Below are 25,000 nucleotides of genomic sequence, written 5' to 3' on the forward strand. Positions count from 1 at the left end.
CTCTTCCCCCCACTCTCTCCTCTCCTCCTCCCCTCCTCCTCCTCTCTCCTCTCCTCTCTCTTCTCCCCCTCTCTCCTCTCCTCCTCCCCTCCTCCTCCTCTCTCCTCTCCTCACCCCCTCTCTCCTTTCCTCTCCTCTCCTCTCCTCTCCTCTCTCCTCCTCTCCTCTCCTCTCTCCTCCTCCCTCCTCTTCTCCTGTCCTCTCCCCTGTTCTCCAGCTGTTGTGTGCTAGCAGGAGTGTGTGCCTGTGTGTGCTAGCAGGAGTGTGTGCCTGCGTGTGCTAGCAGGAGTGTGTGCCTTGTGTGTGCTGAGGCAGGAGAGCAGATAAGCATTGCGTTTGGAGCTGCTGCATCTCAAGAGGATGATGCGTCATGTCACATGACAGCTTGCGGTGACACACATCTCTCTGGCCTACAGCTGGAAGTAGAACCCATCCGGAACCAGTTGGTTCTGACGCTGATCTGGCCCTGATCCGGCCCTGATCCGGCTCTGATCCGGCCTCCATGTGTCCTGGCCTCAGCTGTCCGCTGCCTAAGCCCCATGTAAAGCAGCTTAAGCCCCTGGGCCGGGTGACATCACGTGTTCCCAACTGTTGCACTCTCTCCTTCATGGGCTGTCAGCACAAGTGGGAGGCCTGGAGTGGAGGGGGATTTGGGCCAAAAAGCCAAGAGTGTGAAAATACGAATGTGCTGGCAGTGGCTCCCTCAGATAGCTCATGTCATGGTTGATCAGGGTGATGGAGGAGAGATAGAGAGAGAGAGAGAGAGAGAGAGAGAGAGAGAGAGGAGAGAGAGAGACGGCTTTCTGTGAGAAGAGAAGATGGCTCTGGGCTCATCTCCCCACTCTCTCTCTCTCTCTCTCTCTCTCTTCTCTCTCTCTCTCTCTCTCTCTCTCTCTCCCACTCTCTGCCCTCTGCCCCCCATCTCTTCTCTCTCTCTCTCTCTCCTCTCTCTCTCTCTCTCTCTCTCTCTCTCTTCTCTCTCTCTCTCTCTCCCACTCTCTGCCCTCTGCCCCCCATCTCTTCTCTTCTCTCTCTCTCTCTCTCTCTCTCTCCTACACTCTCTCTCTCCTCTCTCTCTCTATCCCTCCATCTCTCTGTAGTAGTGGGGCACCGTGTTGTTGACGTGGTTGGGAACACAGATCGTTGAGAGGGGAGGAGGGATTATGGCACATATACAAATGAAATGAACCCCCCACACACACACACACCCACACACACTCACACATATACAAATGAAATGCACACACACACACACACACACATACACACACACCACACACATGCACACACACACACACACACACACACAGCCCGGCCACACACACACACACACCACACACATGCACACACACACACAGCCCAGCCACAACTAATGCACCAGGCAGTCCGGCCACACACACACACACACACACACACACAACTAATGCACCAGGCAGTCCGGCCATACACACACACACACACACACACACACACACACACACACACACACACACACACACACGACTAATGCATCAGGCAGCCTGGCGGTGGTGTTAGAGTAAAGGTCACATAGTGCGCAGTCTTGGTTGTTATTTTGAAAGAACAACAGCTCGCTGGCCACTGGCCTTCCTGCCCTAATAGCTGAGCGTGCGGCCCTGTGAACTGCGCATGCTGGACGCTAATCCCCCGCCGGACCGCCCCGCTGGACGCCGACGCTGCCCGCATCGTCCGCATGGTCCGCATGCCTCTCTTCTGTCATGTTGATTTATGCAATTCAGAGAGAATGTGTCCCTAATGAAGTTCCAAATGTTAAATCATACGCCAAGCCACCACCACGCCGCACTGTGCTGGGGTCACTTTTAAGTGCTGGCCAAGAGGGGACCACACAAAGAGACGCAGGAATTTCACTTTAACAAACACCCCTCCCCCCCCCCCCGTCTAAAATTACCCACCATGCACCTGGCGTCTCATCAAGTGCCCATTCGCCGCCATGCTGGTGTAAAGTACGAGGGCACCCAAGAACACACACAAGGAATTTGGGTCTACCTGTTGGGTTGCTCACATCTCCGTTAATACAAGAAAACTAGTGCAGAAAAAAGACATGTGACCCAGAAAGTCCTAGAGAGCGTGGAGCCAGCGGACCACACACACACACACACACACACACACACACACACACACACAACTAATGCACCAGGCAGTCCGGCCACACACACACACACACACACACACCACACACACACACACACACACACACACACAACTAATGCACCAGGCTGCCTAGAGAGCGTGGCAGCGTATCAGACGCTGGGTATCGACTGAGCGCGTTCATGTGCACAGTACCGTCCGAGTGTCCATGTGGGCCCCAGGCGGGCCAGTGCGGGGGGGCAGTCGGAGCCAAACTCTGTTTCACTAAAAATCGCTCCATTCTTTTTCATTGCAAAAGATCATGGCAAAACCAACCGTTAGGATGCACTTCTTCAATGCAGAAGTGGTCTTAAATGAACATGTTATATTTTATTGTAAAAGTTTTTAGTAAGAATTGTTTAATCAAAAGGAGACTGGCTAAAACCAAAATACACCAAAGTGTGTTTCAAAAGTCCTCAGGCTTTCATTTGGTTGAAACACACAAGAGGTGAAACACAGCCAGTGTGAATAATTATACTCACTAACTCAGTAGTGAGGTTTGCCAGTGTGAATAATTATACTCAGTAGTGAGGTTTGCCAGTTTGCCAATTATACTCAGTAGTTCACTTCTGACATCCTCTACTTTTGTGAGACCTAGAGCAGAAATCACAGGATAAATAATAAAAAAAAATGTGAGGTGGAATAAATATAATATTATATCAGGCATTTTTTAAATGGACTATATATGCAGCCTGGTGATTGCACATGTTGACTCAGTGATATTAGTAGAGATATTACCTGAAGATTCTTCTGTCTGTCAGTGGAGTAGGCAGTGAGATTGGAGAGTCTTCATGTGCCACTACAACTCCACTCATCTGGATAACCACAGAGTGTGTGTGTGTGTGTGTGTGTGTGTGTGTGTCCTGCAAAGTAAAGGGGGGGGGAAATCACCTTCAAATCTCATCCTAGCATTCAGTTTCCATTTGATATTCAAATGCTTCCGCGAAACAAAAACGGCACGAGATACAGGGGTGTGTGTGTGTGTGTGTGTGTGTTGGGCTACAGCCCTGAGGGTGTCTCTTCAACTGCAGTCTAGAAATCAGTGGAGCTTTACGCCAAACACACACTAGAAGTAGTGATTTCATCTTTGCATGTTCATAAACCGTCTGCTTGTTCATAAACCGTCTGCTTGTCAGTTTTGCATATTAAAGGTTATATAGTTGATAGTTTTTCTCTTTTTCTGTTTCTACAATTTTTGTGAGCAATATTAAATATGAGATCTCTACTTTTAATTGTAATTGTGTGTGTCTTGATTTGAATATATAAAATATGATTTTCTACATTTCAGTTGAAAAGATTGAATAAAATACTTATTTTTGTCAGATCACCACATTTAATCGTGGTTAGGGAGATTAAAGGTGATAGCAGAGGTTCTTGTCCTGTAACACAATGGGTGCTGATGAAAAGAGGATATTTTTTCATTTACAAATCTGCTATTAAAGTTCTAAATTGTCTTCTGTTCTTTAAAAAATGGAATCTTTAAACCAATTAAAAGTGTTTGCTCTACCTTGCCATTTGTTACCCTAGGGTTTCATTTTAGTTTTAATAGTCAATTTCATTTTAGTTTATTGCACTGAAATAGTCAGTTTAAATTTGGATTATTTTGTTTTTAATAAGGTAAGGTGTGAGCAATCAATGATGGTGAAGTTCTTGTGAAAATCCCACTGAATAAATGTGTGATTTTAGCATGGGCCCACATCAGAAAAACAACTCCAGATATATGCTTGCATCATTATGATACATGCATTAACATCCTCCAGTTTCTGAGTGTGTAGCCTACATGTTAATATTTTCCTAAAGACGTGTAAGAGTTGCTGATGTGAATGACACACACTGATCTCACAGACCCTCTCTGGATGTGTAAGAGTTGCTGATGTGAATGACACACACTGATCTCACAGACCCTCTCTGGATGTGTAAGAGTTGCTGATGTGAATGACACACACTGATCTCACAGACCCTCTCTGGATGTGTAAGAGTTGCTGATGTGAATGACACACACTGATCTCACAGACCCTCTCTGGGCTTCAGTCCATCTAGTCATTTTCATATCTGCTCAGACCTGCGTCTGATCTGACACACGACATCATCACTCATGTGCTTTTGACCGTTTGCCCATCACTCTATTGGACTGGCCTCTCCTCCGTCTCATGTCGTGGTCTCATCTCTCTCTCTCTCTCTCTGTCCAGGTGTGGTTCAAGAACCGGCGGGCCAAGTGGCGCAAACGCGAGCGTAACCAGCAGGCGGAGCTGTGCAAGAACGGCTTCGGGGCGCAGTTCAACGGGCTCATGCAGCCGTACGAGGACGTCTACTCTGGCTACTCCTACAACAACTGGGCGGCCAAGGGCCTGGCGAGCAGCCCGCTGTCGGCCAAGAGCTTCCCCTTTTTCAACTCGATGAACGTGAGCCCCCTGTCCACCCAGCCCATGTTCTCGCCTCCGCCCTCCTCGCTGCCCTCCATGAACATGGGCTCGGGCATGGTGCCCTCGGGAGTGACCGGCGTGCCCACCTCCAGCCTCAACAACCTGGGCAACCTCAACAACCTCAACGGGGGCGGGCTGAACTCGGCGGCGGTGGCGGTTTCCGCAGCGACGGGGTGCCCGTACGCAGCGGCCGCGGCAGCGTCGGCAGCCGGACCCTACATGTACAGAGACACCTGCAACTCCAGCCTGGCCAGCCTGCGGCTCAAGGCCAAGCAGCACGCCAACTTCGCCTACCCGGCCATGCAGAACCCCGTGTCCAACCTGAGCCCATGCCAATACGCCGTGGACCGCCCAGTATGAGGTCCCGCTAGTCACAACCCACACACACACACACTTAACTCACACACATGCACACACACACACACACATATCCCTCCTAATCAATTCAACCCCACAGTGTAGAAACCAATGAAGTCCATCTGAGTGACCCGACAGGAACAGGAACATGGACCGGACTGATGTGATCTGATCTGATCCGCAGAGCCTTCTTTGATTGGATGATGGCGCCGCAGAGCCTTCTCTGATTGGATGATGGCACCACAGAGCCTTCTCTGATTGGATGATGGTACCGGGTGGGAGCACATGGCCACATAAGAACAGGACAATTCAGCCGACGCCTCTCCCTACAGGACCACACTGAAAAACATTACGGCCAAACGGTCCAGTCAGACAGGCCGCGGGAGAGTTGGTGCCGGATCGGTCCAGTTCGGTCCTCCCTCGCTGGTGTGGCCTACTGTATACGACTCCAGCCAATGGGAGTGAGAGGAGGGGGTGGAGCCTAAACGCATGCACTGCACCGATGGCAAACTCTTCAGCAGTCCAACTGAAAACGATTAGAAACAGACGGCCACTGAAGACCAGGCTACGCGGCAGAGCGACCACACGGGCCGCAGTGGCCAGAGGGGATGTACATAATGAACTATATGTTTTGTATGTGACGACAACAATAACGACAACAAACAAACAAACAAACACAACACAACGACGAATAAAAGAGACCTTTCAATACGTAGTACTTTGAAGATGAGATGCGCATGTTCAAGAGCTGAGTCTGGAGCAGAGCACTCGGTCGACCTCCTCCAGGAAACTGAATCTTTGTTATGAATTCCATTCCCCTAGGCCAAAGGTCAAGGGTTAGGGGTCGCTGTCAGAAGGAAGACGAAACTTAGCTGCAAGTAGTGTCAGAGACAAGACAAATAACCAGCGAGAACGAGACCTCATCGGAGATGACATGTGTCTCAGCCAGAGCCGACTAGGGCATTTTTTGAGAGGAGAGCTGAAGTTTAAGAAAAAGCCATTGAATATATAGATTTGTGTGCTGTTTGAAAAAAGGGAGTCTATGATTGTAAAATAATGTATGTAAGAGTGCAGTTGTTATAAAAAAAAAACAAGCTTTTTTTTCTGGTGTAGCCTGCTTCGTCTCATTAAAGAAAAAAATAAAAATGATTTGTTTTCTATGAATAACAAGTGTTCCTACAAAGCCCTTGTCAAAAAGAAAAGCTCCGTCTCATTACTGCTTGTTTTTGCTCCTGAGGAGGGACAAAGGCACGGAGCCCTTTCCCAGTGTAGACATCATGTCCTCACAGTGTTCCACCGCCGCCATAGCAACTCCAGCTGTGATCCATGGCAACATTATGTAAGGACACAGGAGGTAAATGAGAAGATGAGAGAGTCTGAGAGAAAGAGAGAAGAGAGAGAGAGAGAGAGAAAGGGAGTGGGTGGGTGGGGGAGAGAAATGGAAAGACGTAGAGTGATATACAAAGTCAGAAAGATAGAGAGAGAGAGGGAGGGAGGGAGGGAGGGAGAGGGAGGGCCAGAGAGAGATATAGATGTTCCTGCTGCCTTGTTACTGATCTGTTTGACCTCCAGTGCTGCGCTGGCCTTCGGGGAACACATGGCGTTCTGTCCAGAGAGTGCTCTGGTGACACACGGGCATTCCTGGTGCCGTGCCACAGAGGGCGCTCTGGCGGGTGGCACCAGTGGGCGAGTGCGAGGGGGACCGTGCCAACATTACGTAAGCGTTCTCCAGGCATGCAGACTCAATCCTGACCAGAGGGGAATGCCTACCAGGCCTACTCCCCCCTCCCCCCCACACACACACATACACACACACACACACACATACACAGAGAGAGAGAGAGAGACACACACACACAGAGCTAGCCCTGGGCCCTGCTGGGCCCCGCCATGCCAGACCGACCCAAAGTTGTGTGTTACCCCGTGTGTTTGAAGCTGATCTCGCGGCTCAGCGCGGGCACTTTAACGGCACTCCTGTCAACAGCCCCGCTCACTGGCCCGGGGGTAGAACGCCAGAGGCAGACAGTCTGGGCACTGAGTGCTCTGTTGCCCCCCTCCCTCACATGGTAGGGGGTTGGTCGGGGTGGGAAATGGAATCCTCCAGCGTTCCCTGACGTCACCAGGTGAAATCAGAAAGGTTAACCGACACGGCTCAAGTGAACGCGCTAGTGACAAAGCTCAGTCTCGCTCTTAAAATAGGCGCGCGCAGAACAAGCCGTTTCCGCCCTGGTGTTTACTACACATAAAAACATAAAGTAGAAAACGGCACTCTCAAGCACGACACTCTAGCAAGAGTTTATTTACTAGACACAGACGGCAGGACACCCATTTATAAAGGCCATCCATCTGGCACTCTTGGACATAAGTGTGTACGCCTGTTTTTGTCTGTGTATGTGTGTGTGTCTTTGTATGCTTTTGTCTCTCTCTTGGTGTGTGTGTGTGTGTGTGTGTGTGTGTGTGTGTGTGTGTGTGTGTTTGTCTGTGTGTGTGTGTTTGAAGGGGGATTCTTAAGTCTCGTGGCTGATAGGAGTTTTGGGGGAAAGTTAGGAGTTGCCTAATGGTGGTTTCTTGGTGGGTCTTGGAGGCGGCGATGAGAGGCCAGCCCTCTGGGAGACCTGTGGATGGCTAGTGTGTGTGAGCGCTGCTCGGCCTCTGACTCTCTCCGGCCGAATGAATCTGTGGCAGTGTGTGTGAAGAGTGCACGAGTAAGTGTATCTGTTTGTGAGTTGTGTACTTATGAATCTTATGAGCATGTCTGTGAGTGTAAGCTTGTAAGTCTGTGAGTCTCTTCTTTGTATGAGAGAGAGAGAGAGAGTGTGTGTGTGTGTTTGTGCTTATGTGTGTGATCATTTGTGAGTGTATGTGTGTATGAGTGTGAAAGAGAGAGTGTGTGTGTGGATGTGTGTGTGTCTGAGTGTGTAAGACAGCAAGAGAGCGTGTGTGTGTGTGTGTGTTTGTATATGTGTGTGTGTGTGTGAGGCCACAGCCCTGTCTTAGTGAGGTTACCGGGGCACACTTGGATGCCCTTGCGCGGGCCGTCTGAATCAATAGCACAGTTACGGGCAAACCCCCCTGGTCCCTGATGTTTACCTCAGCCCGCTGCAGAATGGGCTCGCTTTCGCCAAGCGCGCTCCAGGATCAAGTCTTCCAAACAGCCACCGTGGTAACGACCACCTCTGAGAATTCCCTCCACCTGAAGGAGTCTGCGTTTGTTTGGCCCCCCAAACATCCCCAACCCCGAGCTTGACCGCGGCCCTACGCCATCAGTCAGAAACACCACTGAAGTGTGACGTCCCGACACCACACAACTCCTCTCAAACACAGCCAGAATCACCAAGCCACAGTTTAAGTAACACTGTTTTTATTAGTAGTAGGCTATGTAATGCTAACTGTAAACAATAGCCACTTAATGCTAATTCTAAATAGCTAAAGCTACTGCCTGTTAGCCATTGTGTCAACTAAAGCCCAAATTGAGAACATGGTTTGTAGCCTACTTTTCTCTCCAGCATTTGCTAATGTGCTGTGGTCATAGTAGACCAGGAAGTGAGGGGAGGTTCAGATTAACATTTAATGAGTCCAAAACGTCCTCCTGTTTGTTGTGACGTGACCCAGACTCCCTCAGGTGTGTGTGTGTGAGTGTGTGTGTGTGTGGGGGGGGGGGGGCTTTATGAGATAACAGCGGATACTCTTGAGGACAGGACGATGAGGGCTTGGTAGAACTTAAGCCGTCACTAAAGCCTCCTTGGGACTAATATCACTTAAATTATAGTCAACAACCGATTAGCATCAAGGCAGCAAGCAGCCGCTGTGCCTACCAGCAGCTATAAATATCCTGCCGTGCCCTCTGTCATGCAGTCGCCGCGGTAACACACTGATCTAATGTCAGGCGCGCTATGCTGGGGAAAGTGGGAGAATATAATCGTTCTTCTTCTCTCTTTGGTTTAAATGTCATCATTGTTATGTGAGGCAATTTAAAAATGGAACAGGGGGCTGTGGAGAGAGTGGACCAGACTGGACCTCACACTGAACCAGAGCTAACTCCGTACCAAAACAGGGCCACATCAGGGGCAAATCAGGGGCACATAAGGGGCAAATCAGGGGCAGATCAGGGCCACATCAGGGGCACATAAGGGGCAAATCAGGGGCAGATCAGGGGCAGATCAGGGCCACATCAGGGCCACATCAGGGGCAGATCAGGGGCAGATGTGAGCCAGGTTTGAACCAGTGTGAGTCCCATTCTTCAGTCTGGGACACGCTGGTCAGGTTCTGCCAAGACGTGCTGCCATGGCGACCATTGGAGAGCAAAGACATGAGCTGTGTGACTCGCCTCTTCCTCATCAGGCGACTCAGGAGGAGGACGGAGATGGCAAACGGATCCTTCAAAGTCAAAGTAATCATAACATAATGAAAAAGTTAATATCAAAAATGAGTGTGTTACATAACAGGGCAGGTGAGTGCGGTGAGTTTAATTTGAAGAATCGGCTGCCGTGTCCTGTGTGAACTAATTTACTAATTGTACAGCCAGTGAAAGGGAGCGGCGCTTTAATTACTATTCATTATTGTATCTCAATCTGCAATTCAGTGAACCCGTGACTCGGGGAAAGAGAGCCTAAATTAAAACATGAAATGAAAATTTGATCGCTCTAAGAGAAGACCCTGTAGTAATTAGTCTCAAAAATATAAACAGAAGACAGACAGAAATGTCAGTTCCTTTTTATATGATGTTCTAAATGAGGAATTAAAACAATTAAAGTGTGGGGATCTGGCTTTGGCAAACTTATTAACAAAACAAATTGATCATTCCCGGAGAAAAGTTATTCATGAGAATTTAATATAGCTCTCTTTAAGGGAGCCATTCACCCATTCTCACGAAGGAAACCTGCCTGGAAGAGCCTGCACTAAATGAAGTACTTTTTTAGGGAGCTAGGCAAAAAAGACAAAGTTGTATTCAGCAATATAACTTTTTTAATATGACTTTGGAGCCTCGGTCTGAAATTGATTTGGAGCACTGCTGTTTGGACAGCTGTTTACTAAACGCTCAGCTCGCCTGCAGTCTCTGGCTGATGAGTGGCCACTCGGCCCCAGGCTGGTCACAGCAGAGCGCACCAACGTCAACGAAGAAACACACCGCTCTCAGTTCAGCCCCTAACGTGCTGGTCCAGGCCCAGGATGCTTTCAGGTGAGGGATTTGTGCTCTGCCGAGGCCATTGTGTGCCTGAGTGGCCATGATGCTCGTTTGGCAGTAATCCCTCGTTATGTGATTAGGGCAGGTATTGTCACGGTGTGGCCCGAAAAGAGAGCGAGAGAGAGAGAGATAAAGAGAGAGAGAGCCCACAGCATCTATAGTCTGTATTCGGCCTCACACAGTCTAGCCTTGGGCACAGGACCACACAGTACCCTTCAGCCACACACACACACACACACACACACACACACACACACACATACATAGTCTCACATCCATGTCTTACAAACAGACACACACACACACACACACACACACACATATAGGGTCTCACATCCATGTAGTGCACACACAAAGAGACACTCTCGCACACAGAATTAGACATATAGTTGTATACAGTCATGTGCAAATATACACACTCTCACACATATGCAAATACTTATCACACACACACACACACAAGGGTAGTAATATTCAACACTGAAAAGCTCCAACCATCTCTTCTCCTCAAGCTCTACTTTTGAATGCTGGCACATTTTCATCACTAACAACAAGAAAAAAAAAAAATATTTTTATTACTTCACAACACACTTGACACAGTGTACCCCAAGGCGCTTTTTTCCTCCCAAAGTTTACAGCTTCTCTCTGTTTCTCTCCCTCTCTATCCTATCCTCCCTCTCTCCCCCTCCAACCCCCCCCCCCCCCCCCCGTCTTCCTCTCTCTCTCCTCTCGTCCTCCCTCTCTCCTCTCTTTCTCCCTCTCTAAAACCCTGCTGTTTCTCTTGTCTTCCGTGGTGGGGTTGGCCATTACTCCCCAACTGTAATACATTAGCGGGATTAACATTCCAGCGGTAAGCCCGTAAGATCGACCTGCTGGCTTTCCTGCCGCTCTCGCCGCTGGCCTCGGGCCTGCCCCGGCTCGCACGTTATTTGCCCCCGCCTGCCCCCCTCATCTGCCCCCCCCCCCCCCCCCCCCCTCTCCTGCCCAGCAGCCACACACTGCCCCGGCCAGGGCAAATTAATGACAGAGCTCTATCAACGAATGAAAAAGAGAAACCTTTGAAGGATATCAAAGCTTTTAGCCTTCGGGAGACATGAAACCACACTATTCACTGCAGGATGATTGGCTGGCTTTAGAGACCTGCCGTGTGCTTCACTTTTCTACTGTGACACACACACACACACACCATCACTGACATCTTCGCACAGAGGAGAGAAAGTTTGTGGGCTTTATGCCAAGATGGCAAAGGTTGCGACCTAAGGCACCCAGCTCCGACCTCTCACGCAAGAGGTGCTTTCCATAAATAACGAGGGAAAATCCTCAAAGTGATCAGTTGGGTATGTTTGGAAAGGGAAATAAAATAATATAAATAAGACACCCTACTGCAGGATTTCACATCAAACAAAAATACATGGCATGGACTAGGGACACACACACACACACACTCGGGATATGGACTGGTTTGTTTTTCTTACTCCAACACAAACCCAGACACCTTTAATTAATCAGTATTTGTACAAGCGAACCCCCAGAAAATGGCGGCCCTTGGGGATATTTTCCGACGGGATTATCCCGGGTTTAAGAGCACCCAACCTCACAATGGCCATCCGAATGCCTCCGCAATAGCATCTGGTCCAGATTACTTTCCCCTCTGTCCAACAAACGCCAAACAATCCACCAAGGATCACACTGAGAGGAGGGCTTTTAAATCTCTCTAAAGTGCATTCTCAAAAAGAGGCATTGTCACTGCGTCATACATTTCTCATAGACAATGCGAAACAATTATGTCTAACTACAGGATGCTATTTCTAGATATTTTAAAACGATGGCAGTCTTTAATCTCGGTAAAGTAGCCTACAGTTACACAAGATAAGGAATAGTTTGGTTTATCTCTGGTTTCCATTTGAAGTCTTTAAACGGTAACCTCGACAAGTTAGGCTACTCGAGGCCTGTGTGACTCGAACCTGCGTAAATGTCAACAATAGTGACTGACAATAGTCAGTTATTTAATTGAATAACCTGCTTGGAAATACCAGGTGTGCTCGTGTTCTGTTAGAAGGCGACAGTGCTTGCCATAGTGTCACAGACATACATTTTGTTACTTGAGGTGTTCATTTCACAGAAATAACTCACCAGACGCTCACAGTAGTCTACCAAATTGAAAGCGCAGAGAGCTATACTTGCTCTCTGCTGCCATCTATCGTCCGAATGACTTTGTACTGCACCTCGAAAAATGACCCAAATGCGAGACAGTGCCGCCGCTCGCACCGTGCGCATATCTGTCTGCAGAGCCGCAGAGTCGCGGTTTCATCGCTGTGCGAATAGTGCAGCAACTGTCGGAGGGGACACCACACAATCGCCAATAAATAGCAGCTTAAATGCAAACTGCGTTTCAGTCTTAGACAACTGAACGTTTACAATTTCAAAATTCAACGATCCTTAATGTGTCGTCGCTTTTATAATAGCCTTATTTGCATTCATTAAAACGTAATCTGTTTGGGCTACATTAACAAACAAGACGTCACCTTAGCCTCTACTTACATTAATTGTGAGTAGAGGCTAAGGTGGCCATGGCCGATATATTTCTTCATGGGGGGCCGTCTAGGCCTTAAATGAATACACATACTTATGTGCGCACACACATACATACTTAACACACACATACATACTTGCAAGTATGTATGTATGAGAGTGTGGCTGTATGCGAGTGCTAGTATTAATATATATATATGTCTTTAAGGGGGTCTCTCTATCTCATAAAAAGTTGGCACACCCCGCGCATAGCCTAACAAGGCGATACAATGAAATAGCCTAGGCGCAAGTGGCGCTTTTGCGCAGTACAGTATATGCGCACGGTAGGCCTAGGCTTTACCTTGATACACGCACACAACAGACATAGATTTTTCATAGAAATTGATTACTTTTCATTAATTTCAACATATTATTGATTGTAATAGTCCATATCTCATTTCAATTTCACAATACAAAGAAATAGACTAAACGATTTAGTCTGTGCCATTCTCAATTTCACAACGTAACTCATTTAAACCAGACCACCGTCTCAGATAGGCTATCCTCAGTGTCAAACACAATAATGCATGTAGTGTAACTTATACAGGGGGGTAATTCGAGCCCTGATATATATATATATATATATGTGTGTGTGTGTGTGTGTGTGTGTGTGTGTGTGTGTGTGTGTGCATGTAAAGTATTAATTTAAGGCATAAACGGCCCCCCCATCCCCCATATTTCTTCGTCATCTGATCTGTTCACAAAGTATAACATTGATTGTAACACTCCATTTATTACAATACTGAAAGGACATTCTTTTGTAGCCATAGCCAAATGTGAAGATCAATAAGGTGAAAAAGCGGCATTTATCAATATCAGAGAAAAGAATGGAGTTAGCATTGAATATTTAAAAACACTTGCACAGTGGTAATAACTAATAAGTAATTGCCCTTTTATTTTAGTCGTTTATTTTAGTATTTTAGTCGTTTGCATTAATAGTTGTGCTATCAATTAAATGTTATAATAATGTTATTGCATGATATATTATATATTATGCAATGAGTCTAACAATCATGTCAATTATATATACCGTAACGTATATATCGTATATATACCGGTAACTAAAACAGTAGTTTTATCCCCGCTTCTCCAGGTGGACACAAGTGGGCCTGGTGTGAATTTTTCCTAAAGACACGTACTGGAACAACTTCCTGTGTCCTGCGGACGCCGTCTCATCTTATGTGCCAAGACCGCACGCAGGCAACAGCCCACTTTAAAAAGGCAACAGGACTATACACACACACACACACACATTGTTTTCCTGCACAAATAGCATTCAGATCCATAACCTTGTTGTAAAAAGGCAATAGGACTATATCGTTTTGTTTTTCCTGCACAAATAGCATTCAGATCCATAACCTTGTTGTAAAAAGGCAGCAGGAAAACTTATTTCCCGGGTTGTTTGTTTTTTGTATATTTTTTTTCTCATATATTTACTGTAAAGAAATGCATGCAAGCACAAGCATGATATAGCCTAAGCCATCTGAGTTCACGGGATGAACAAGACTATTTGAAAACATTGTCTTTTAATCTTCAAAGGGACATTATTATTTGTGACATTTAACTATTTAACTTCACAAAAACTACTTACCGGTCAATTAACTCTTCAACCATACCCAGTGTGTGTGGCGAACAGTATATTTCAGGTGTGTATAGTCACTTTCTCTACCAATGTGCTGCAGTGCTGTGCTTGACAAAGATACAGCCAAACATGGACATTTAGGCTTTAACTTTACTGATAAACAACACTGTTAATCTATATCAGATGCTCTAATATAGCACTGGGCTACTGATAAACAACACTGTTAATCTATATCAGATGCTCTAATATAGCACTGGGCTACTTATAAACAACACTGTTATCCTATATCAGATGCTCTAATATAGCACTGGGCTACTTATAAACAACACTGTTAATCTATATAGCACTGGGCTACTTATAAACAACACTGTTAATCTATATCACATGCTCTAATAAAGCACTGGGCTCCTTATAAACAACACTGTTAATCTATATACTGGGCTACTGATAAACAACACTGTTAATCTATATAGTCTCTAATATAGCACTGGGCTACTTAAACAACACTATTAATCTATATAGGCAGGCAGACACTCTAATATAGCACTGGACTATTGCTTATGCATTTGTTCAAATATATTGTAGTAATATGATGTAAGAGTTATATCTTTAATACGTCAGTGACAATCTTCCCTGATATTTCTTTGCCTCTGTGGTATTTCACTGTTCAGACCTTGCTAACGATAATGCCGACTAGCCTACTATGTTGTTCTTCCACGAGTGAGTTTATCATCTGACCATCTTTTGACATATGCAGCTGGACCTTTCCCAAGACATACGAGGGGGTGTGAGAGAGTGAGAGAGAGAGAGAGAGAGAGAGAGAGAGAGAGGGAGGAGGTATAAATAGTTGCTGTAAAGTTGCTGTAATTCTCAGTTTGACCCCTCTGCAGTCTGCACATTTTCACGGTAAGTCTTCATTCTTCCACATTTCCTCTCTTCTCTCTTTCCTCTCTTCTCTCTTTCCTCTTTCCTCTCTTTCCTCTCTTCATCATTTCCTCTCTTCAGTCTTTCCTCTCTTCTCTCTTTCCTCTATGGCTACCTGGAGCATCTCTTCTGTCTGCTGACTCCTGTAGCCTGAGAGGTGTGTGTGTGTGTGTGTGTGTGTGTGTGTGTGTATTTTTCAATTTCAATTTAATTTCACTTATAGAGCGCCAAAACATTACACATGTCTCATGGTGCTTTACAGAGTGTTAAACATTCAGAGAGAGCCCATGAGTAACAGGGGCGAGGAAAAACTCCTTAGAATTGGGGATACCTACAGTGTATAGGAAGAAACCTTGAGCAGATCAACGACTCAAGGGCCCGACCCATCTGCCTAGGGTCAGTTACAGGACAGTAAGGTCTGTATACATGATAAATGAAAGGTTAGTTAGGTGTAGAGAATAGAACATGGTGTTTAAAGCCACCTGAGGTATATGTTACACAGTGGTGAGGTTACATGTATGATAACGCATGAATTTAGTGTCAGAAACAGTCCAGTGTAGGGAATGAATTGTCCATAGGGATTAGGAGTTGTCGTAGGGCAAGTAGTGGGTCACTAGGCTGCTCGGGCCAGGAGTCCGGGCAAGGGGACAGCAACAGGTGGGATGGGACTTCAGGTGCAATGAGGGCCAAACACAAGGATGGCTGATGACTGGTGATGGTTTAGCTCACAAGTGAGGTAAGGGGTAAGAAAGAGAGATATAGAGTGGGTTAGTATTATTATAAATCATGATGGTTAGTATTGATAAGTATATCAATGGTACTATATAGTGTTATACTAGAGAGGGAGAGTTGAGAGAGAGGGGGGGAGAGAAGAGGTAGGAGGAGGGAGAGTTGAGAGAGAGAGAGAGAGAGAGAGGGGGAGAGTTGAGAGAGAGAGAGAGAGAGGGGGAGAGAAGAGGTAGGAGGGAGAGTTGAGAGAGAGAGAGGGGGAGAGAAGAGGGGTTGTAGGGCGTGACACATGAAAAGCCCATGACAGCGCTATGCTATAGCAGCATAACTAAGGCATGGTGAGGGGTAGTCAGCACCAGCGCAGGTATGGTCAGTGACCACCATCTCACGCATGACTGGGGTGCCAGCCACACAACGACACAGCAGGGTAGTCGGGGTCGGACTGGGAGCAAAATTCGGCCCTGGCAATGCCCCAGGATTCAGGGATAGGCTACTAAAGACAGGCTCATATTCTGTCTGTCTCACGTCATGTTACCCCATGCATTAAACCACGTCACTGCTTGACTAAATGAAAAATATAGGCTACTGAACATGGACATCGTCATAGTTGACAGAAATGACATTTTGTCCTAGTTTGTGTGCCGTCATCACATTTTGCAAAATTAGGCTACCTTCGTTACTAACCTACCAGTTGATAGCCTAATTTTTACCTGCATCGACTCGCGATTGATTGTGCATCTAATGTAACACTCGGTGGAGAGATCACTTTCCAAGTTTCACTTTCACTGTTGTTGTGAGCTAAGGATAGGCCTAATATGGAAAATACTGTAGCGTTTCACCAAGAGCCAGAGCTTCATGAACTGGTTTATTGTCACCAAAGCACACAATGCAGCATATGACACACAGCGGCCCGGGTCCCGCCCCCCTCTCACCAGGCTGCCAACCATGAGCGTGCCCGGGGTTATGCATAGCACGGGCACTCCCTGATTGTATAAGTATATATACTTTTTTGATCCCGTGAGGGAAATTTGGTCTCTGCATTTAACCCAATCGGTGAATTAGTGAAACACAAACAGCACACAGTGAGGTGAAGCACACACTAATCCCGGCGCAGTGAGCTGCCTGCTACAACAGCGGCGCTCGGAGAGCAGTGAGGGGTTAGGTGCCTTGCTCAAGGGCACTTCAGCCGCGGCCCACTGGTCGGGGCTCGAACCGGCAACCCTCCGGTTACAAGTCCAGAGTGCTAACCAGTGGGCCACCGCTGCCCAATTGATTGACAGCCGGTCGCTACAATACTTTTAAGTTTTCTTTTTGAGTAGGATCAGCTCCAAAAATGAATGGGTTTTGTTTAACATGTGCTACACTTTTCCACCAAGTTGTGCGAAAATTGTAGGCTACCCGTAGTTTTTTTTATGTTGACAGAACCGCACTACAGTAGCTTACGTGGTGCAGTAAATGGAAGCTCTTGGTAGCGCGTGTAACTAACGTCTATAAAAACAATATACTTATGGAATAAAACTAGACCTCTGATTGCTGTTTACGGTTAAACTGCCATAATGTGAACACCAGCCAGCGGAGGACACTTATACAGCCTAGGCTACCATGCACTAGCGGCTGCTTGGACAAATCCACTTGAGGGGTGGGGCAGGGGGGCGCGATCGTAACACACACTGGACCTGTCATGAAGAGGCCAAAATGATTGACCTGTCCCCCCCCAAGCCAAATGGATGCAACTGCATTTATAGGCTAGGCCTAGGCCTACAGAACGGGCCGCAAATAGGCTAAATAACTTTTTTTTTAAATCCCGGAGCTCACCGGCCCACATGGGTACCGGCCCACCGGGCATTTGCCCGGTTGTACAGATTACCAGTCCGAGCCTGAGGGTGGTCCATTCCAAAAAACCCTGAGGTGGTTGAAGTTCCACACTGCACCATACCTAACTATGGGAAGCACTAAAGAGACTAGAGTCTAGACTTAAAAATAGGGAGGGATGTCTGCTAATCGAACTGAGGGAGGGAGATTATTCCAGAGGAGGGGTGCGCGGTAGCAGAAAGCTCTGCTCTGCTATTTTGAAGTCAATGCAACTTTTAACAGATAGCCAGTGTGTTTGTGTGTGTGTGTGTGTGTTTGTATGCATGTGTGTGTGTGTTTGTATGTGTGTGTGTATGTATTTGTATGTATGTATGTGTGTGAGTGTTTGTATGTGTTTGTGTGTGTTTTTGTATGTGTGTGTGTGTGTCAGAGTTTCCGCTTTTCGTTTTCCAGACATTTTGATGATATGCCGGTCAAATATCCTATTATCGCTTCTTAATTAGTCAAGTCGAGGAAAACGGGAGACAGGCTAGCATACATACGACATGGCCGTATAGAATGCAACATGTTCATTTTAGCCTAACTTAAACATGCTTAACTAGTGTCAATTTAAAAATCTAGCCATGTCTCTATGCTGTTTTCATGTACAGCAAGAATCCCCTTCGTTCGTTGTTTTGAATAGGCTACGTTGTTTGTTGCTGCCCACATTATCTCCAGTCGTGCAACAGTTTTGCGCAGATGTGCACACACCACCCCCTAATGCTATGCCTCTTTATTTCATAACACTAAATTAAGAAATATTTCCTATTCTGGAAAATGTTTAGTTTTCAATGATAGGCCTACCATTCGATTGTGCTGCAAATTATCGGCGGACCAGCAATCTCCTCATCGAGGAGGCCCTAACCCTGCAGATCTAGACAGAGAAAGCATGCAGAGCAAGACACCTTTTCTCTGGATGTGGTGGAGCTGATCGGACACCTGAGGCTTCAGATTTACCATCGTGTGTGTTTGTGTGTGTGTTTGTGTTTATTGTTTATGTTTGTGTTTGTCCTGCAGATGTTGTTGCCCTGCCTGATGACCGTCCTGCTTGGCCTGCTTGGACCTGCACATGGTAAACCACCATGCCTTCATAATGTAGTAACACACACACACACTAGAGTGCGGTTCGTGTTGCGTCTGAACCCGACCCGAACCCGACAGGCATTTTCATTTTTATGTCCGAACCCGACCCGATCCCGACGCAGATGATGCCTCAGTTATTCCCATGGTAGTGATTAAACGTTCACGTTTGTGGATAGCCTGTCTTTTTAGCCCATTAAACGGAACACACAACAAACAGGGTTGCCAGAATTGGGCGGTTTTGCAATCTATTTTGCGGGCAAAAATGGGTTTGGGCGGGTGTATAAAAATTGGGCTGGTTTCGGATCAGTTCGGCGGGTTTTTGTAGCCGAAACAAAGGCACTTCAGACCCTTCTTCCAGCGACCGTCTCTGGTCAGCAGGCAGCAGTCTCTCACTCACTCACTCACACACCCTCTGGCTGACGTGCCCCCCTAAACTCACAACAGACACTCTCAGCTCACGTCACCTTATGTATCGAAACATGCATTCTAGCCATATAAATGGCATAGTGCATGGTATTTCCATAACCGCGAGATATGCGCTTCACAATGACCGCAATTAGTTGTTAGATATTCACAGCAGACAGTAAAGCCCAGCAGTAATTTATCCAAATTAAAACATATTTCAAGTACCATTCATGATGTTGTCAAATATTGAAGTTGTGGGAAGTTTAAGCTGTATGTTTCTTTCGTCCCCCATGTCGTTTCATTTATCCCGGTCTGGAGGGACGAATGAAACAAAACGCATGTTCGATTTCTCCTTAAATAAATCCTGAATGGTTTTGTTCAGAGCTGAAAATGCAACTGTATTTGACAGAGGACCGATGTAGTTTGCTTGTGACAAAATATTAGCTTTCAGTGTTTTACGATGTCTTTGTAAATTACGTTTAATTAAAAAGTGTTTCAGTCCGGTTCTCCCCTACTCTGGCGCAGACCGCCATTCAAACACACAGCTCGCGGGGTTTTCAAACTTAGCTAGCTGACTGACAATGTCAATATGCCAAAGTGGGCAAAGAGCATTTTGTCATTACAGTCAATCTCTTCATGAATGTGCACACTGCTGAAAGATTACCTACGAGACAGGATGGACTTACCCCTTCTTTCAGGGTTGATGGAGGTGCGCAGGTCTTGCGCGAATGGCTTGACATAGGACTACGGCCCACGTTCCGTCCAGCCCGACAGTTGTTGAGGAAGTTTGACAAAGCCTACGCCTACTAGAACTTTTTAATTATTTTTAGGCCTAATAACAATTGCTCAAAGCGATTTTCACGAAGGGCCTAGGGCCATAGGCCTATGTTTTTTGTGTAGAGATGGCCCATGCATGAACGTTCTGCTTCTGCAAAGAGCGCACTGACACCCCTGTTCGTTCAACGCGACTTTCATGAAAACTAGGATTAACTGCCTGTCAGGTAGGACTAATAATTGTTCTAAATTACAGGTGTCAAACTCAAGTTTGCCTTTAGCCTATATCTGGCGTATGAAAATATTTTTTGCGTGTAGTTGCCATGCATGGACGCACTGCTTCTGCAAAGAGCGCACTGACACTGTCCTAAATAGCCTATTCAGCGCGATTTTCATGAAAACTCTAGGCCTAACTGCCTGTCTCAGGGAATATATAGCGCCTAGGTAGGCTATTAATTAATTGTTCTAAATCACAGGTGTCAGACTCAAGTTTAACTCAAGCCTTTAGCCTACATTTGGGGTAGGCCTATGAAAATATTTTTTGTGTAGCCTACAGTTGGCCCACCAGTTATGAACGCACTGCATCTGCAAAGAGTCGACACTCTATATATCCACTCAATGTTTTTATGTTAGGCTAGCCTACTGAATGCTTTTGTTCCAAGCGTCTATTGACACTAAACAGACAGATTAATAGTCTATGTTTAGCCTATTGCATTATTTTCCGTAACATAAGCTTATAGAATAATAGTCTGACGTCCGTGTAGCCTACTTTTGCGTTCATTTGATTGAATATTGTTTCTGAAATTGGATAGGCTAAGTCGAAAAATGGGTCATTTTAAAGCTTGTTAATGATTTTAATGTGTTTAAATGAGAAACAAGCAAAAGCAAATTTGGGCGGTTTTTTGTGCATTCTCGCGGTTTTTGACGAGGTTTTGGGCTGGAAAACCTTGCTGGCATCTGGCAACACTGACAACAAATTGTCTACATAATCAGATGAGCGTGCACGCACGCAGGTCACACACAGCGCACATTAACACAAGAGGCCCAAGCAATAGCCTATTGAAATAGAATTCTAGTCTTACCATTGACGAAAAGTCTTGAAATGAACTGCAACAGTCTTTGAAACTACAGTGCCTTTGTCACTGATCCATATGCAGTATCGACGTTAATTGGGGCAACTCGAGGAAATCCTCATCCAGTTGAACGAGACGACCTTAGGCTACAGCCTACCGGTAGCCTATGTCTTTACCACAGTATGCAACGCAAATAATCTTAAAATCTCCTGATAGGCTAACAACTTTTTTTAACGTCACCCAAGACATGCCGCCTGAAGTGCACATGCGTTGTCACAGCTACATAAACAAATCTTGCACACAGGAAGAAAGCTATTAGGTGTGTACACACACACACACACTAGGTCCTGCATGGTAAGCAGCATGCCTTCATAATGTAGTAACACACACACACACACACACTAGGCCCTGCATGGTAAGCAGCATGCCTTCATAATGTAGTAACACACACACACACACACACACTAGGCCCTGCATGGTAAGCAGCATGCCTTCATAATGTAGTAACACACACACACACACACACTAGGCCCTGCATGGTAAGCAGCATGCCTTCATGGTTTAGTAACACACACACTAGGCCCTGCATGGTAAGCAGCATGTCTTCATAATGTAGTAACACACACACACACTAGGCCCTGCATGGTAAGCAGCATGCCTTCATAATGTAGTAACACGCACACACACACACACACACACTAGGCCCTGCATGGTAAGCAGCATGCCTTCATAATGTAGTAACACGCACACACACACACACACACACACACACTAGGCCCTGCATGGTAAGCAGCATGCCTTCATAATGTAGTAACACGCACACACACACACACACTAGGCCCTGCATGGTAAGCAGCATGTCTTCATAATGTAGTAACACACACACACACACACACACACTAGGCCAGTGCCGGCCCGAGCCTTTTGGGGGCCCTAAGCAGAATTTGATTTGGGGGCCCCCTCCCACAACGCAGAGTCACCTGTGCTTGGCGATAATTGACAACTTCACACTATAATGACATATGTCACGATCTGGCTCAAAACCATGGCAAATATGGAGACAACTCGAGGGGTTAGCGTAAATAAGACAATAATTTATTTACAAAAAAGATATTTACAAAAAAGAAAGTAACAAAACAAAAGCATAAGACGCCTCAGCCATCACTTGGGCCTGCTGCAGTCAAGCCACCCAGACAGCTCTCACTGGCGAAGTGAGCGGGGAAGAGAGAAGACACTCCCACAGGCTAGCACCCGGGCCCATGTGTAACAAGCAGGAAGCCTGTAAGACACACCAGACAAGATAGGGACACCTAGTGCCCCGGTGAACCCCTGCAGTAAAACAGGGCAATGGCCATGGCACAGGCACCCATGGTAGAGGTGCCTGTATTAATTAAATTATAAATTAATACAGTGAGGTTATGTATTAATACAGTGACTGATTATGAACTACTGTCCCCCTGGACACAGATGCATAAGGACTCGGTAGGCTCATTCAGTAATCCATCCTTGCTCACATGCCAAAAATGTTTTGGGGCTCCGCTCTAGACTTCTGGCCCCATGTGCTTGGTAAACCAATGTATTAGTTGTTATTTACACCAACCCTGTCACCTTTTAATCTTAGAGGGTATTAATTTATTTATTATTTACAGATTTATTTAAAACATTCATATTCAAAGTGAAGCACTAAGGGTGGTTTACTGAAGTTGAATTGACAAATAACAAAATACAACAGCATTTGTATTTGTTGTAAACAAGTACATCCGTTTAATGACTTGTTTTTCAACAGATTTGCAGAACAAATCCGCAAATGTGCATTAAATGAGCAATCTTCAACTACAAAATAAAAACCAAAATAGACAAACATTAATAATCAAAAATAAAATGTCCCAAAAAATAGATACTTATTCCTACTTCGTTCCTGGCTTTCAGGTATCTGCAACTCTGCAGTGGACGAACCTGCAATGATTAAATAAATACATAAATAAATAAAACAAAAACTATGTTAAATGTGTCATGTCATATTAACAGGCTATGTAACCATTTGCCATCAAGAAAACCTCACCTTCTGTGTCATCAGCCATGGAGGCAGACACTTGATGAGGTAGAGTTAGGTAGTGGTAGAGATGTGCTCCAAAGTACTTCAACATTGTCTCTGAAAAAAAAAAAATATTGCATAAGTGCATATTTGATCGAGCAGAATGAGTTTATTTTGCTATCATTACTTACACTCATCAACAAGCAATTCCACATGTAACAATTCATATTCTATTGGCAAATGAGGCATAATCAAAAGTATACTTAATTGCAGTATGGTGAACGCTTAACATGGTGATCTACTGCAGCCTAAATATTAGGGTAGCACCGCTACATCACTTGCCACTATCTTAATCAAATGTAAGTCTATTTTCATCACAGAAGTCTCCCCACCCAACATGGTATATTTTCTCAAACACTATCATCTCTCTCCAAAGATCATAGAGCAGAGCGCACGTACTGCCAGACTGCACGTACTTCCATCTTTGCCTATGAAGCTGGAACGTTACGATTGCCCAGAGTCGCGCTAGTCAGTGGGTTGGGGTTGGGACTGGGAGCCTGGGCTTAGCCTGCTGTTGCTATCAGACTTACCACTATGTCACATATTATAGAACAGTAATAAACTATCAACACTTTCAGGTGCGAAATCAGAAACAATCCCTCTGTGGTACATTTGCCTTCAGCTACAGTACGTTTTCATGTAGCTAGTGCTAATGTCCACGTCAGTCAGCTAGCTAACTTTAATTTACAACAAAAGCCCACCTATGGCTAGGGTACATGCTTGATTAAACATCCAAAACAATCCCAATATCCTTGACATCTGAAATACATCTAGATAAATATATATTAATGGGAGACATTTCTCTGTTGATGGCGGGGATTTAGCTCTGGTGATGGCTTATATTATTAGATCATGACAGCTAGCTAGCTGCCTCAAGCACAAAACATACTGTAAATAATCATGCAAACATACCTGTATCTTGCTTGTTTTTCTCCTCCTCTGTCATTTTCTTCTTACTGTTTTTGGCACCAGAGGGATACTTTTCTTAACATTACCGTCTCTTCCGATTTTTGAACTTGATGCAGTGTCTGCACGAATTGTCTATGCACCCGAGGTGTCTAGTTTATGCGCGTGACTCAAAGGCTGGCAGACACAGTAGAGGTAGGCAGGCATATTGATCATGAAATCAGAATTTTCATGTTTTAAATTATTAATTGTTTCATTTATTCATTCATTGATGTCACTTGTTTACGTTATTTATTATGTAAAAAAAAAAGAAAGAAACTCGGGGGCCCAAGCAGCCGCTTAGTTCGCTTATGCCTCGGGCCGGCCCTGCACTAGGCCCTGCATGGTAAGCAGCATGCCTTCATAATGTAGTAACACACACACACACACACACACACACACACACACACACACACACACACTAGGCCCTGCATGGTAAGCAGCATGCCTTCATAATGTAGTAACACACACACACACACACTAGGCCCTGCATGGTAGCAGCATGCCTTCATAATGTAGTAACACACACACACACACACACACTAGGCCCTGCATGGTAAGCAGCATGCCTTCATAATGTAGTAACACACACACACACACACACACACACACACTAGGCCCTGCATGGTAAGCAGCATGCCTTCATAATGTAGTAACACACACACACACACACTAGGCCCTGCATGGTAAGCAGCCTTCATGGTTTAAGTTACTTTTGTCCTGAAGGAACATTTTATTCTCTACTTAACCCGTCTGGGGGTAGTGTACACACACACCCCGTGAGGTCTGTGTGTGTGTGTGTGTGTGTGTGCAGGTGAATACGAGCCCAGTGAGGTG

At 45.8% G+C, this 25,000-nt stretch overlaps 2 protein-coding genes across 4 annotated transcripts in view; both read left to right on the forward strand.

Moving 5' to 3' along the window:
* Window positions 1-6,058, forward strand: part of pitx3 (paired-like homeodomain 3) — a 19,202-nt gene extending 13,144 nt beyond the window's left edge. For all 3 annotated transcript variants that reach the window (XM_042066615.1, XM_042066617.1, XM_042066616.1), the window contains exon 4: window positions 4,356-6,058. In XM_042066615.1, coding sequence (XP_041922549.1) covers window positions 4,356-4,949 — 594 coding nt within the window. In that variant the 3' untranslated portion in view covers window positions 4,950-6,058. The remainder of the gene's footprint in view (window positions 1-4,355) is intronic.
* A 778-nt stretch (window positions 6,059-6,836) lies between these two features.
* LOC121685556 (pancreatic triacylglycerol lipase-like) overlaps window positions 6,837-25,000 on the forward strand; it is a 40,780-nt gene continuing 22,616 nt past the window's right edge. The window contains exons 1-4 of the mRNA XM_042066151.1: window positions 6,837-7,012; window positions 8,042-8,109; window positions 9,191-9,336; window positions 18,806-18,860. Of these exons, the coding sequence (XP_041922085.1) occupies window positions 6,837-7,012; window positions 8,042-8,109; window positions 9,191-9,336; window positions 18,806-18,860 (445 nt within the window). The remainder of the gene's footprint in view (window positions 7,013-8,041; window positions 8,110-9,190; window positions 9,337-18,805; window positions 18,861-25,000) is intronic.

Source organism: Alosa sapidissima, chromosome 16 (genome assembly GCF_018492685.1).
Source record: "Alosa sapidissima isolate fAloSap1 chromosome 16, fAloSap1.pri, whole genome shotgun sequence".
Classification (NCBI taxonomy): domain Eukaryota; kingdom Metazoa; phylum Chordata; class Actinopteri; order Clupeiformes; family Clupeidae; genus Alosa; species Alosa sapidissima.